Source organism: Manduca sexta, unplaced genomic scaffold (assembly GCF_014839805.1).
Source record: "Manduca sexta isolate Smith_Timp_Sample1 unplaced genomic scaffold, JHU_Msex_v1.0 HiC_scaffold_583, whole genome shotgun sequence".
In the NCBI taxonomy this organism is placed as follows: Eukaryota; Metazoa; Arthropoda; class Insecta; order Lepidoptera; family Sphingidae; genus Manduca; species Manduca sexta.
Genome location: NW_023595389.1, coordinates 32,839 through 49,279, shown reverse-complemented (window position 1 = coordinate 49,279; position 16,441 = coordinate 32,839). Strand labels below are relative to the sequence as shown.

The window sequence follows — 16,441 nt, the reverse complement described above, 5'->3', positions numbered from 1 at the left end:
TACATCATACTTAATATAAAAAGTATACTATGATCTAAGACAACAATAATGTTTTACCTACTTCGCTGTTATTTATTATTACTGGGGTTTTACTGTAATATATTAACTATACTTTATTATAATTATTTGTGGTGTGATATTCAACTATTCAGTGTTACAATAAAATGCATTTACTTTTTATTTAAATTGCTATTTATAATAGAAACATGAAAACACAAGTGCAATTTCATTAATAAAATATATTTAATAAAAAAAATATTTTTATTACCTACACAATATACATATACTATCACATCATTTAAAAATTAAGATTGATTTATAGGGTGGACGGATATTAGCTTTCGTTTTGTTGTAAAAAAGGTTGTAGTAGTAAGTACCAATGTCCCGAAAATAAAACTTAGTTTTCTGCTACGCCTTAAGCAATTGGTTCAGAACTTAAGCTATTCTACGAGGTTAATGAGCTGATAACCCTTGTAATATTAGTAATATAAAAGCATGTAAACAATGAATTGTAAAATTATTCCTTAATAGGCCATAGGCATTAGTAATAAAATTTTAAAAGCTTAAGCACTGCCCTAATCCATCCATGGAGCTATTCAAATGTAATTCTTCTATGCACCTTTATGTATTATTGGATATCTAAATTCAGTTTTCTAATAAAAAAAATCGTTAGTTTATGAAAAGACAAAAACGCATTATACTCTTAATTCTTACATAGATTGAAGTCTCAAATAAATGCAATTACATCTCACTCCTGATTTAAGATTGGTCATTTTTGTGTTTTCCTACTAATAGAGATACATTTTCAAGTCTTATAATTGAATTACCTATATTTTCCCTAACCAATGCACATAGTCCAAGATATGTAAAACAGATACAAATTCATATCCAAAATTCCAAGTGAATACTCATACGTATTACAAGTTACGTAATACAAACAATAGGCTATTTACTTTTCTTTTCTTTCTTAACACTTTTGGCAGGTTTAGACCTTCCTGCCTTTAGCAGTGCTATTAATGCAGTAATTGCCACCAAACCAAAACCAGCTAAACCTATTTGCCAAATCCAAGGATATTTCGCCAGTAGATCCAATCCGAATGCTATGCTGAATTTGATCATTTCTACAGACCAGTCAACAACATCATCACTGAAAAGAAAAGTGTTATAAGCTCACAGTAAAATGTTTATACACAAATTTGATAGCTCTTACTTACAAAGGTGAAGCAAGTAAAGGAACTGGTGTGCCTTTAGTATTTTTGTACCACTCTTCAGCGAATATAACGAAAGACTTCACATCCCGCTTTGGTATATCATACTTATAAACTTTACCAAGACGGAAACTGGAAGAAAATCATATATACAGTATTTCGTAATTAATAAATAAATTATGGAACTAATTAAGTAAATTACTTACAAGAGGAAGGCAGGCAATGAAGTAACTTGAAATCGTTTAGCTGTATTCACACCAGCTAAATTGCCGTCAATTCGAGCAACATTAATGCGTCCCCTTAAAGTGGCACCCACACTCTCCCAAACTGCATGTAATCTTTGACACTCTACACAAGATGCGCCGTAACTGGAAATAGACAATAATCATACTCACTGAATTCTGTACTAAAATCTCTACTTGACAGTTTTAGAGTTAATTATACTTACAACATCACAAACCAGTCTCCAGTGGTTGCACCGGTAGCAGCCTGAGTAATATGCTCAAAAATCTTATCATTAAGCTCTTTGACTGCAGGTGATTGGTTTTTTTCAAAGAAACCATATATTTCATTTTCATCAGCTTCACCTGTAAAAATTTTACTTGATTGAATGTTTTTCATTTTTTTTTAATTGTGTTTTTGGAGTTCACATAAATGGTGTTTATTATTATCATAGATGCAAGGTATTTAGACAAATGATGTTGTGTATACTTTACAGATTTGCAAAAAATAAAGCCATGCTGGCTATCTTGAAAGCAACTATTGTCATATTGTGACAGGCATGGCTTGCAATGCTGAGATGAGTTATAATAATAATAAATAATATCAGTGCTGTATTATATACTTGCCCACTGCTGAGTACGGGCCTCCTCTACTACTGAGAGATGAGTTATACCAAAGAATTTATTGTAGTGATGCTAATAGTATTTGCAACTGGGATATTAGAAGTACCTACCATCGACCTTATAAAGGGTTATAAAGTTATTTCTTCTAGTAAAAAAACATACATTTTTGCAATTATTTTTGAGATATTACATATATGCATTAACAATATAACAAAAATAACAATTGTTAGATCTTGCACTTACCATTGTATAGTAAAGGGACACCATGCCTAAAGAAAACCAGTGCTGGTTCTTTTCCTGGATTATATAATCTTGCCATGTGACTGTTAGTCACTTTCACACCCTACTGCATTCATTTCTTTCTTAAAATCCTCTTGCAAACTCTCTATGTGTTCTTCTAACAACTTGCATGTTTCACAATTTGACTTTGCTGTAAAATAGTAAAATTAAGTTACATTTAAATTGCAGATAAATCAAGTAATTTATGTTTTACACACAAATGATTTCATTTTATCCTATACTTTTCTAAATAGATAAATACCTAGTATTTAATTTTTTTTAATAATCAGAACATGCTATCAACTCTGGGGGAACCTGCAAATGGGATACTAGAATCCCCTGGCCTAGCACTTGCAGGGCCTTGGAAGAAAATTGGGAAAGGGACATCTGGGGAAGGAAAAGAAACCCTATTAGTATGGGCTGAGGGAGGTCAGGAAATATTCCGAGAGCCCTTATAGAACTTAATGTGTAGTTACAACTATGAGGTATACACAATGAACTGTATTCCGAGAGCCGCGCCAATGTCCCCCTGTACATGGGCGTGCATTCGGTGTGAAATATCGAGCACCTAAGAATACCTTACTTGTATACATATATATATGTATACAAGTGACCTAAAAACATGCAAGCACCAAAATAATTGTGATTTTTAATCTAATAAGGATGATGTTGGAAGGTAATTCCTCTCCTATCGATTTTGCTTAAAAATAATTTCAAATAGACTTTTCCTGAATGACTTACTGAACAAAACAATTAGTTTTTCTTTATCCCTTATTAATTCTAATAGATCATCATCGCTAATGCCCTGCAGACCTTGACTATGAACATTCAAGCAGAAGAATAGTAAAACAAAAGTTATTGTTGTCTTCATTTTTCGTTAATTTTCAACTGCATGAGCTGTAAGTGTAAAAATCGTTGAATTAGATTTTTCTGAAATAAATTTACACCAGATGAGGTTATCTTAATAAATATAATCAGCGGTGCAATGGTGGATTCGTCATTCAATTGTATTCATCATTCATGGAACAGAACACTTGCGACTTTACCTCAAGTTATCTATTTTTTCAAAGTAATTTTTCCTCAAGTTTCCTTTTCTTCAGAGTATAATGTAGAATCAACAAATAATTATTATAAATAATTTTGGTCCATACAGGTGCTTAAGGCCTCAAGCTTAAAAATATTCTATCTCTGTTTCACCTGTCACCGGCAGGTACAGAAGGTCTCAGAACCTTCTGTGCTTGTTCTTATTCTGAGCAGAAGGTAGTCTTTATGGTAGGTTATTGGCTTATTGGAATATGGGCAATGCATGTGCGCCATAAAGTTAGTACTTTTAACTGTTAGGCACTACTGTAAGCAATCAGTAAAATATTATAATATTATCCCTATAGAATTAAGGACTTATAAATAACATCCTTAACATTAAAATCTAGTTTCCAAACGTACGTAAGACTAGGCAGTATGATCGAAAGTCTATAGTCTGCCCTCCTGACGAACATAAAAAAAAACAAGTTTCCACAGAGAACAACAAAACGCGACGTTTTCAAATCCAGTGTTTCCTGTTTATAGAATTTCTCCGACTTTTCGGGTCAAATGTCGTGATTTTGTAAATAGTTCATTATTATTTTTATGAAATTGGAATAAAATGTGTGGTACATATTGTTTCAATTGTTTACAGTAAATTCAATTCAATTTATTGCTTTACTTTATGGTTTAATGACTTAACTCTTGGTCTCTCGTGGCTCGCCGGCGAGCCAAGACAGCTACATGACATTTGCGTGTGTCACGGGATTATAACCTTATATACTACATAATAAGGTTATTTTTCCGTCACACGCGTAGCTGTTTGACAAGTCATGACGGGTTAAGCGAAGTTCAATCGATTTTATAATAAATGTTATTCACAAAGTCGTAATTACACTATAAAGGTCAGTACCATATTCATCGGATGGGGCTCCTGTACTGCCAGGTTGCTGGGGCGTATTATCTGTATTTTTATATCAATATCACAAAAACAGCCTATCTTCTTTTGTTATAACAAAAGATCACCAAAAAACCTTTCTTACGTTAGAGTATAACCCAATATAAGAAAAGTGTTCTATGATGCGCACAAGCTAGACAGCCCCTCAAACCGAGGGCTCGAGATAGTTTGCTAGACATGTCTGATGCCACTCTGTTGTTACTCCATCCATTGTTATCTTTTACCATATTATTAGACTTGTATTACCGATTACCTGGACTATGGAGCTTTTTAGAAGATAGTAAACGATTTTACTAGGTACAGATTAAGAGATCCTAAAGGTAGAAATGTACATATAAGAAGTAAATACCTTTTAGGTGTTTTCGGATACGTGAAATTCTGGTTTTATAATGTTGCTCCCGAAATTAGGGTTTTAGGGTTAATTTTAAATAATTAATCCTGAAAGTCTAGGGTAACCGAAGATCGTAAATGGAAACACTATTTTCAAGTTCCATCAAAAATAATATCACGGTGAAATAGACTGTGGTGTTTGTTTATATTTTATCTACTCAGTAGGTATTCTTTGTCACAAACCAAGTAGGTACTTCCCATTTGCCAATATTATATATTTTATTTACAAAATTATAATTTATTAATACCACTAAATAAGAGTTGCAGTTGCAGCGAACAAAAGCAGGTGAAGACTTGGTGGTTAAATATTGCCCTACATTGTTTTAAACCTAAAGTGTAAACAAGTTTACCTTGTGAAAGTGCGATCAAGGGACGGCTTTTAAAGCAACTTACGATAAAAACAGTCTTAATCGCTTGGCTTAGACCTTCAATAGCGTCATAAGTTAACAAGGTGTGAGCTATGACTCATCGTCGGCGCTAATACTAACGCTGTTTCTTATAATTGGCAGAAAAATTAAAAGGTACAATGACAGACATAGAGGAGAAAGTTATAATGACACCAAAATGTAAAACAGCGAATTCCACAACCTTGGTGGTGGAGAGAAAGGCCTGTGGAACCAGAGGCAAGTGACAAGATACATGTTGCTGGTGGTGATCACACTGGTATAATAATTAACAAAGAAAAAGTTTATGGTAAGTTATTGTCCAAGTTTATAATATTCATGTAGGTGGAACTGAAGAGGTAGATGTTGATGCTTACTAATTTTAAATCATACCTACTAGGATTCTCATATGTAACAATCCAGCTGGATTGGTCCTATTGCAATGTTTGTTTCTGCTGACTTGCAGCATTGTGAAGTAGCAGAGTTCCAGTTTGAAGGAAAATTTGTAGCTAGGATAATTACAAGGTATTTTAAGATTAAAGTATGTATTGGCTCTGTGCAGTACCCTGCATTTTGATCTTCCTCTGCACTGAAAATGTTATCTCCAACATATACATGTACACCACTATACTTGTAACTTTATAAATACAAATTGTAAGTGGTATACATATAATAGTTTAAAATGTTAATCATTAAATTCTAAAATTATCATTCTGCACAGTAAACTATTGTAAATATCAATGTCATTTCTTTGGTTTCAGAGAATGGAGTCACAGAGCCTTGCCATGCTCAGTTAGAATTTTATGTATATTTAGTATCAGGAACCACAGGCACTCACACAAGAGAGGCACGTGCATTACGCTTCTGGTTTAAACCACAAATGCCACCAAGTGAACGCCCTTATGAAGCCCAGGCCTTCTTCCGAGAGCTTGTGAGCCCGCAAGATTTTCCTAAAGGTTATATACACATTACTTTATTATATCAGAGACAGTACATAACTTTGAACTGTACTAAATAATTTCATTCTTAAGTATAAGAAAATAAAAAAAAAACATTTAGCTTTCACATTTATTTGAATATTAGTCTTATAACCAATTTAATGAGCCCAAATATTTATATAGTCTGTCTGCGGAAATTACTTGACAATTTAGAGACCCTAATTGTTTTGGTTGCAGCATCAATGCCAATAACAAGAGATTATTCTGATAAAATCTCCCGTTTTATTTTTAGTACACATTTTGATGAAAATACTATATAGTATGATTACTGTAATATCACAATACTTATAGTGTAAATCCAAGTTGATATTCACATCAACTTATTAATAACAAATAATAAATTTTATACTGTTTCTTTGTCACCCTTTTGTCTCAAAAATCATTTTTAGAATAACTAAAATAAATGTGTAACATATTAAATATCAAGTGTGTGAATATATTGTATTTATTAATAATGTATTTTACACAATACAATTTTATAATGTATTAATTTTGGGTTCATGTCAGCACATAGGTGATTTTGAATTTAAAAACTCAAAACCCCCTTTTTAGATATGATTTTAAGAAAGACATTTAATATATTCAATTTATAAATAAATATAAGATAATGATATGTTTGTTTCAACACTTATTATTTAAATATTTAGAAAATCATATTATTCATTTTCCATTACAAGTATAATCATAGCACTATTTTCCAATTTTCAGATTATGTGGGTTTTATAAAGAAAATAATGAAACTAATGCAGCATAAATATTATCAGTTAAAATTATTAGAAGTTGAACTAAGACAAGAAGGCTGTGGCCCTCCACCTCCAGGTTAGTTCAGTGGATAAATATAATTTCCTGTAATATTTTATATAAAACTGGGAATGATTTATTTACTACATTGGTGGTGGTTTTAGCCAGTTTAATATAATCTAAACAAATAATTGAACTCAGTTGACTGACTGAGTAATCAACATTTGAGTAGCTATGTCTATATATATGGAAAATAAACATTTATGCTATATAAAAATAAATGGTAGAGTAAAACAAATTCAGAGAAGTCCACATACTACTCTTGTATTTTATGTAGTAAAATAATTAAATAAAAAATATCTGATGAGGTATTTAACCTACACATTTGTGATACCTTATAACCATGGACAAATTATCTTTGGTAACTGAAATTATAAAATAAATATATTGCATTATGTTAATGATTATATCAAACTAAGCATATTTTTTATCATTACACAGAAGCCAACGGCGTTATAACCAGTAAAAGTGTTATATACAACTATTCTAATGGGTGTATGTATATTTAAACGAGTTTAAGTATTTTTTGCATGTTGTGTTGGCAGAATTTATTAGTTCCATTATTAACCATTTCATTCTTTTATAACACTTTGTAAAATATTTTTTCTTTTTATTTTACATTATTACAAAGACATATTAGTTATTTTTAGCAGCCATTTATTTGTTATCATATTTGATATATCTCTAACCGCTGTGTATACAGGGTCATTTTGACATTGACATTACTAAATTAAACCATATACTCGTCCTTACCTTTACTGACATTGTGCTAAAAATCATCCATTAGTAACTAATATTTTCACGAAAAATCCTGGTTTTAATTTTCTGATTTTTTGATCGTTTTGTCATTTAATTGAGAATATGGCGTGTGTGTGAGTGTATTTTTAACTAAAAGTATGATGTTGCTACCGCAACGAATCCTCTTAGAGTAATAGTAGTGGCTTTAGGGCGCGTAAAATAAAAATTATTTTATCTTAATATATATTTTATTCGACACTTACACTTTTTTATTTTACATCTACAGCTCAAGTAACTTATTGTAAAGTGTTTTTCCAACTAGATAAGTATGTCGTTTCATCAAGTAATGCGATGTCAAAAATGACCCTGTATAAAGAGCGAGACGAGTAGCGGCGTGGAGACTGGCTATGTATCATAACGTAACCATTAACCTTTTTACTGAATCGATTATACATAGTTTATCTCAAAGTTATAAAAATATATTAACATATATCAACTTATATAATTCTGTGAATATTTTCATTAAATTTTCATTGTTTACAATTACTACCATAATACCTAATTTTAAATTTATGATTGTCCATTCCCTTTGCAATGCCCAAGAGAGATGAAAAAGGTTTTAATTTACAGTTAGCTATAGTAGTACTTAAATTAGTACGAATTTGGGTTAATTATAAAAGCAGTACACATATTTTTTATTGCAAATTGGCAAAAATATACGAACATAACATTGATAAGGATAAATTTACGCGGAAACTGCCTACGCGCCGCATCGCTACCAATATGATAAAAAATCATTATAATATCCAATTAATGGGCTCGCTCTTAATGGATATTGTATATTATTTTGTTTTATATGAAATAGAAAACGAAATTTAAAGATTTATTATTAGATTATACTTAAAGACCATGCTACACAATATAGTAAAGATCCGTAACGGCTAGTTTCGACGAGTCACTCTCTGGGGTCAGTCGATATACTCGATGTAGTAAAGTAGGACGGCATGATTCTGGCGAACTTAGAATGCGCCGCTTTTTATTACTTGTCATATTATTAGACTGATATGTATTTATGATCAGAGGCACCATTGTCATGTTATCACAGCAGGTTAAAAAAATCAACCTGTACATGTACAGTCAGCCACAAAAGTACCTAAACAAATCCAAAATTTCAAATCGCCTTTTGTTATTAAAATAAATTTCGAAGGGTTAAGTTTATTTCAGATAAAGAAAAAAGAATATTTCAATCGAAATTAATGTATAGACGCGTTTTGAAATTTTGAATTTGTTAACCTAATTTTGTAGCTGACTGTACCAGTTTTATAACATTCTAATAAAACTATAAAGTCCTTTTTAATTAATTTATTCACACAAAATAACGAAAATGCATGTTACAGTCTGCGTATCCGCTAGAGCGGTGAGACAAAGGTGCACATTTCTTCTAGCATACAATAGAGTTGCAAAAAAATGTATGAGATGTAAATATTGAGAAACATAGGAATTTAAAAAAAAAATTCTCTTGTCATTTCTAATAAGATGAATAGTTGCATGCACCTTGAAGGGAAAGTACCCAGAATAATTATCCTACATAATATATGAAAAGTTTTGCTTACACCAATAGATAAGTATTATGGATACTTAGTCTCCAGGGTGCATGAATAGAAAAAGATATAATAAAATCTTTCAGATGTTTATGTGAATTAATTCTAATATATATAATGCTGTATAAAGGCTTGATATGTATGTTATTTGTTTCGTATTGAAGTACTAAATAATCATTATTATTTTAGCTTATATTGAAGACAGTATTGTTAATCAGACACCAGTGATATCAGAACAACGAGTATTGGACATGATAGAAAACGCTTATCCAAATGCGTTAACCGTTGAAGATTTTGTCAGGTAAGTTTTACATTTGATCTAAGATAATTAAGTCAATTTTCTTTGCTTTAATCGTGTTTTATGCCTTCTTTGTGCAAGATTTTGCCTGGATAGGTAAGATCATTAAGTCTTTTTAATTATTTAACCATATTCTCAATGAGATATAATACAATGTCGGAACACGGAACAAATAATTAACATAATAAGGATATAAAATGTTTACACATGCTGTACTTGACAAATCAAATGTAAAATTATTCTGTACCCATTTAAACACATTTTTTTTACATTCAATACATTGACATATGGTATGAAAGAGGTACGTATTAAAACCAGGACGAATAAAAGAGATAGAGTAATTATCGTTTACGCAGAGCGTGTGCAAACTTGTTAATAGGTTACCGGACTAATTTTTGTTCTTTACTATAATCAAATATGTACGTCATATAAATTATAACACAGAAGGAATTATTAAAATCCGGTAAAAAATCAACGTTATAAGTCTGTGAATTTTGGTGGAAGGAGTAATTTATAAGAAGCAGGAAAGAGACGAAATACGCACATTTCACGTCATTGGAAATTACGACGCGTGCGAAAGAAAAAGATGAAACGATATCCCCACAATGCGCCCACTTCTGCACATTAAAATATTTGAAATATGAATTACTAGCTCATTTTTAACAAATTTTTATACAGTTTTCGCAGAAGTGCTTTTTTTGTATTATTAACCATTACATATATAATAATCATAGCTGGGCATTAACTCGTTAATCCGTTAATCGTTAATTAACGAAGTTAACATTTTGATTAACGAATTAACTTTTAAGTTAACTTTTAAAAATGTTAACGGACATGTTAACTTCCGTTAATATGCAGAAGCCCGTTAATCGTTAATCTAATGCCTACTATTTACCGCACGGCACCGCGGCGCGGCGCGAAAAACAGGTTCAGACAAGTATGAAACGAATGACAAGTGCCGGACGGCGCGTGGCAGCGCGTGAAACAAAAACAAAACTAGATATATTTTGCCGGCACGTCATGGAAAAAAAGGTAGAAGATGCTTTACGACAAGAAGCAGCGGAAAATTCGAAGGACAGAGATAGTTTAACTGGCAGAGGGAGCAATGCGAGTAACAACGATGATGACGAGGAGGAAGACTTTTTCAATTCTGTCACTCAGTCTATAGAAAAACCAAAGAGCTCCAACTCTTTAAAGAGTAAAGCGCAAAGTCTCGTTAAAATGTGGCTGGATATGAAATCAAAAGACTCGTTCAACGATGCTGCATTCCTCGGGGAACAGATATTCATAAATCTATTTATTAAATACAATACTGCTATACCCTCAAGCGCTGCAGTTGAACGTCTGTTTTCCACGGGTAAAGACATTTTAACACCAAAACGAGCCTCGCTTTCAGACGAGAACTTCAACATGTTAATGTTCATGAAGGGGAATATGCACCTTATGCCCGACGATTAAATAACACATTTGAATTATACAACTATTTTGTTTTATTCCTAACCTGTTAACTTCCAGAACCTAAACCAACAAGTTGTATAAGTTCACTAACGCAACGATATAAAAATGCAATTTTACACATATTAACGGATTAACGTTAACTTGCGTTAATTCTTCCGAAATGTAACGCTTTAACGCTTAACGAAGCTAACTTTTTTTGTAGCGGATTAACGATTAACGAAGTTAACTATTTGATTAACGGTGCCCAGCTATGATAATAATGTACAAAACCAAGCATAGAATGGTCCCCTATTGGGACAATTTCGAATCTTCAGTCATTAGTCATTCATTATTAAAAATCATGGTTTGCCGCTGACTTTATTCGTTCGTGTCTAACACAGGAAAAAGATATTTTTTATATCTCATTACTAATACGATATACTTAACAAAGGCAAAAATGTTTCTTATAGAACCATCACCATTTTATTGTTTCATTTTACGTTTGTTAGACATAGATGTTATAGTATGTAGTTAATAACACCTCAAGTCTAAAGAAAAGAATTATTTGAAATTACTTAGGTTCATCCATCTCTGTATATTTTATGGATTCTTATATTATTAAATTTGTATTTTACTATTTGAACAAGATATTTACATTCTTAAAATGCATTTTCTTACCTTTCTTTTTATTTCTAACAGCGCAGGAAAATGGTCTAAGGCGGAAGTGAAAGATGCATTAGAAGCGTTGGAAGAGAAGGGTCTGACTCGCACTATGTCAGAAGGCCTCTATATTCGTCAGCATAGTATTGATACCCAGGTATAATATTAATAGTTTTAGAACAATTATATATCGAGGGTTTTTAGTAACTAATCGTCATAAATTCAGTCTTACACGTAGTGTCGCGAAAACTCAGCTTGAAAGGCAGGGAGCTAGTTAGTAATAATTGTAGTTCAAACAATACCTAACTCTACCCTGGGTAGATACTAGGTACCTGTACTTAGTTAAACGGACTGATCAAACTCACGTCAAAATCAGTGGTCACTTTTATATGCATTATATGGTATGCAATCGTAACTAGTTATTAATTAAAAAGGTTGATATTCACTATAACAACATTTAGCGGTCTTTGTACGACGCTAGCGCCATCTATTTACAAATTATATTTTTTTCCACAGAAGTAAATTATCGGATTAAAAAAGCCTTGGTCTATCTGTGTTCCAAATTTAAGCCAAATCTGTTTAGCGGTTTCTGTTTTTAATTCAAACAAACATCCAAACATTTGCATTTATAATATTAGTAAGTTCCAGTGAAAATGATATACCTATAGCAGGGAGTTATGGTATTCAGTGTGAAATACTTGTTATCAGGTGGTGAAACAAATGCCAACACTGTGTTCATCACGGCAACCTAGTATAGCTGTGATAACAGCTTTGTATTGCGAGAAGCAAGCTGTTGACGCCATGATGGACAATCAAGAGACGTACGTGCGGTACACGACAGTTGGTGAGTGTCTCTATATCCAAGCTAAAGATCATATACTTTCAATTCCTTCATTGCAATATTCACGGATGAAACGAATTAATAGCAGTTTTTATTGCCTTTGTAATTTCGGCAACGCACTCATTTACTCGCTGATTCCAAATGTGTAAATAAAATATCCTCTGATCTATTATCTTTATTGCATTTCATATAGTTGAGCTCTAATCATAAATATTGTAAATATAATACATAGGGTCGTTATTACAAAAATAAACAACCCCAATTGCCATCAACATTTTGAACTCAAAAAAAAAAACTATTAAATTAAGTATATTATATGTGAGCATTGTGATTAAAGCATATTACGATTGATTCAACTAATAAAATCAAATAAATGGGAAACTCCTAATTGCACCCTTTATAGGTTTAATTTTAAAGCATTATTCACAATATAATTGATTTTTTAATCGTCAGAAAAACGTTATTCATGGGATGAAATAAAACACAAAAGAATGAATAACAATTGTAGTTGTATGAATAAATAGTTTTTTTTAAAAAACTTTTCTGTCAGGTTATAATTAAATAGGAATTGTTTGAATAAATAGTTTATTTTTAAAAAACTTTTCTGTCAGGTTATAATTAAATAGAAATTGTTTGCAACACCGCTCACGTGAATAAGTTTTCCCGGGATAAAAATCCAACTATGTAATTCCATGCCATTCCATTACTATTCTGGGATAAAAATTTGCCTGTATTTTATGGATCGAATTCTCGGTACAAAAAAATATTTTAAACTTAATAGACATACTAATACATAATGGTTAGTATGCAATGGTTTTTTTTATTGCTTTGAATAACGAGATGAGCTTGCCGTTCGATTAATGGTAAGCGAAAGGACAGTAGGAAACTGTAGAAACACGATCCAATACATTAAATTAAAAAGTATTATTTGGCATTCCATTGTGCTCGCCATCCTGAGACATGAGGTATTAAGTCTTATGTCCAGTAGTTACACTGCCTACGCTGACCTTCAAACCAGAACACAATAGTGATTACACACTGCTGCCTGGCGGTAGAAATACACATATGAGAGACCTGCCACTAGTAAAACATGATTTTCAACATGACTTATCTGGCCATTAAAATATTGAACCTTAGTGACGTTTTTATTTTTTGTAATCCTATTCATAAAAATATACCGCACTTAAAGCTCTATACTACTGGATAGATAGTTTTTCAGGTGTTCATTTCAAGCTATTTAACGCGTCAAGAGTCGACACTTTGCGTTTTTATCAAAGTACACTTATGAAACCGGCGTCGCCTGATTATACTAACAGTATTTGCGGGCACATATACTATATACTTACACTGTCACGTGATCATGGAAGATTTTGTCATCCACCATCATTTTGTTATTTCATTCAAGGTGATATAGTTAGAAAAAAATATACGATTTATGATGTAAGTATCTATTTGAAATCTTAGAATTTTAGATGTCCGTATGCGAATTAATGTTAAAGTTTTGTTTCAAAAATAAATTAATATTTCATGTTATAGGTGACACGACCATGAGACCCATTAGTATGTTATGTTTCGTTTTACATCTCTCACTCAAGGGCAATAGTTTAGTGACCAATTGCTACATCGCGTAAAGCCACCCCATACCTGAACGTTCCTTACGGAGGCCCCTTAGATCGTAATTCGGCTATTTGTTTAGTTTCCTCAGTGTCACTACATTTTATTCTTGTGTATTACGGGGAAAATCCAATGTGGAAAATTATCACACATTCATTCATGTAATTACATTTACGTCATATGTATGCAATAACAAATTAATTATATTATATTAATATACTAAGGACGAATCAAATATTGAAGACATACATGTTTAGGTTTTTATAATTGTTTACCATTACAACTCTTTTTACGGACAAGTGTGAGAAAAGGAATCTAAAAACAATATCAATATGCCATTTCATCTCGACCTACATTTAGATTAGGATTTTTGTGAAATCCCTTCTTTATTAAAATACTAGGTATTGCTTGCAGATTCGCAAGTCCCTAAATCACTGTAACGATCCATAGCACCGTCTATTTCAAAATACAAGTATTTCCTACGGGAGCAAATTACCGGAATATAAAGTAGCCTATTTGCTAATCTAGGACATAGTTTATCCGTCTGCAAATTTCAATCAAATATTTTTAGCGATTTCTATGTATACTTTTAACAAACATCATAATAATAAAGATTTCTGAAATTTATATACATAAGTCATAAATCTCGTTTATTTTAACCCCTGGAGTGCCGGGCTCTTTTTGCGTAAATTACGCTTCGGTGTCGCCATACATTTGAAGCAATCGAATTTAATATGTAACGGTATTAACATTTTTAAACCAAAAAATTTAAATAACATTATTTTACATAAACATTATTTTAAAAATAAATTACTTAACTGATTTGATTTTTTTCTTTTGCTTTGGTAAAAACGTAGAATAAGGTCCGTATATCTGAATTCTTTTTTTATTCAGTCAAAAATATAATAGAATTTGTAGTTTTATTAAATAAATTAATAAAATATTATCAATATTTACTGTGGAATAAAAACATTTACTTTTGATTAATTTTTTTCATTTTTTTAGGAAATGCTGATTTTATAAACTAGCTATCCAAATGAAATGGGGAATTCTTATTAATTTATTTAAAGAAATATGTTAACAGGCTTATTTTGCAAAAAGAGACTATAAATAATGTAAGTTTCCGGTGATGTTGACACTATTGTTTGTTTTAGATCGGTCTTTGTAGTTTTTTTACACTTTAAAGAAATAAACTTTCTTTTTTTAAACAATGTGCATTTGGGTAGCAACAGATATATTAACATCGCATAATATTAATATTTTAACATCGCATTATCATCTGTTCGTAAATAACACAATATTATAAATTATTTCTTTTATTTCAATCATATTATCATTTAACTATTTTCTCAAAAAAGAATATGTAACATTTTTGTGTTATCAAGAATACAGGATCTAGGACAAAGGGGATTATTTTGTTTATCTAAAGATTCGTATTCGATGCGATCCCTTTCTATTATAAAACTAAAATTACGTAGTACTAGTAATTCACCTAAAAAAAATTATATAGTTAAATAGAATTGTTACAAACCACAGACTTAGTCTGGTCAAGGAGATTCTGAAAATTATCAACCAATCTTTAAATTTACATATTTGTGTATAAATCACCCCATTACATTTACTTATTCAAATATACATAAATAAGTACCATAGTGAAATTCTTAAAATTATGGAATTAAATAATTTATCAAATTCAAATTGATTTATCAAATCGTCCAAAACTGTCTTTAATGTGAATTTAAACCATTCTTGCTTATATTGAGGCAATTATTTTAATTATCTCAAGCAATTTACATATTATTTTTTATTTCTATATAACTTTTTGTTCATTAGAATAACTTAATATTTTTTTATTTGTTTTGAAAATAATTTTAATATGTTTGCCATACTATAAAATGCCTCTTCCCTCGTTTGGAAAATTTATATAACTGCCATAGTGGATTTTAACAACAAAAAAAGCAAATGATACCTATGCGTTTAACTTATTATTTAAATTTGCAATAACAATATTTTTCATGAGTATGCTTAAATTATAGAAAGAATAGTAGTGTATAATATAGTATTTTTTATGAATATGCTTATTTCATAAGAAGCTCTAATAATTATAATAAAACTCATACCTATCAGGTCAAGACATAACACTTTCTGATGTAGAATTAACAAATTAAAAGATTTGTACCTAATCATGTTGATTTTATAGTGCTCAACTCAAGTCTGGTATTAAAAAAGCACTGACTTATATATACATAGCAAAGTAATCAATAAGGTGGGATGAAGACAACTAACTTGTTAATAACTAGACGTAAACAAATAGGTAACATCGGATAACAAAATAACATGTTGCACAATTCCTCCACAACAAATGTCAAT

At 31.0% G+C, this 16,441-nt stretch overlaps 2 protein-coding genes across 2 annotated transcripts in view; one reads left to right on the top strand and one right to left on the bottom strand.

Annotated features, from left to right (window-relative positions):
* Window positions 1-219: 219 nt before the first annotated feature.
* On the bottom strand, window positions 220-3,641 carry LOC115449241 (thioredoxin domain-containing protein). The gene is given in 8 exon segments (XM_030176998.2): window positions 220-1,147; window positions 1,215-1,340; window positions 1,415-1,576; window positions 1,657-1,795; window positions 2,297-2,396; window positions 2,398-2,483; window positions 3,074-3,229; window positions 3,379-3,641. Coding segments are annotated over 7 exon segments (945 nt in total). The 5' UTR covers window positions 3,204-3,229; window positions 3,379-3,641; the 3' UTR covers window positions 220-945.
* A 992-nt stretch (window positions 3,642-4,633) lies between these two features.
* Window positions 4,634-16,441, top strand: part of LOC115444084 — a 36,818-nt gene continuing 25,010 nt past the window's right edge. Inside the window, 9 exon segments of the mRNA XM_030169722.2 lie at window positions 4,634-4,886; window positions 5,210-5,310; window positions 5,312-5,393; window positions 5,845-6,039; window positions 6,790-6,900; window positions 7,324-7,377; window positions 9,411-9,522; window positions 11,656-11,773; window positions 12,325-12,460. Coding sequence (XP_030025582.2) covers window positions 5,227-5,310; window positions 5,312-5,393; window positions 5,845-6,039; window positions 6,790-6,900; window positions 7,324-7,377; window positions 9,411-9,522; window positions 11,656-11,773; window positions 12,325-12,460 — 892 coding nt within the window. The 5' untranslated portion in view covers window positions 4,634-4,886; window positions 5,210-5,226.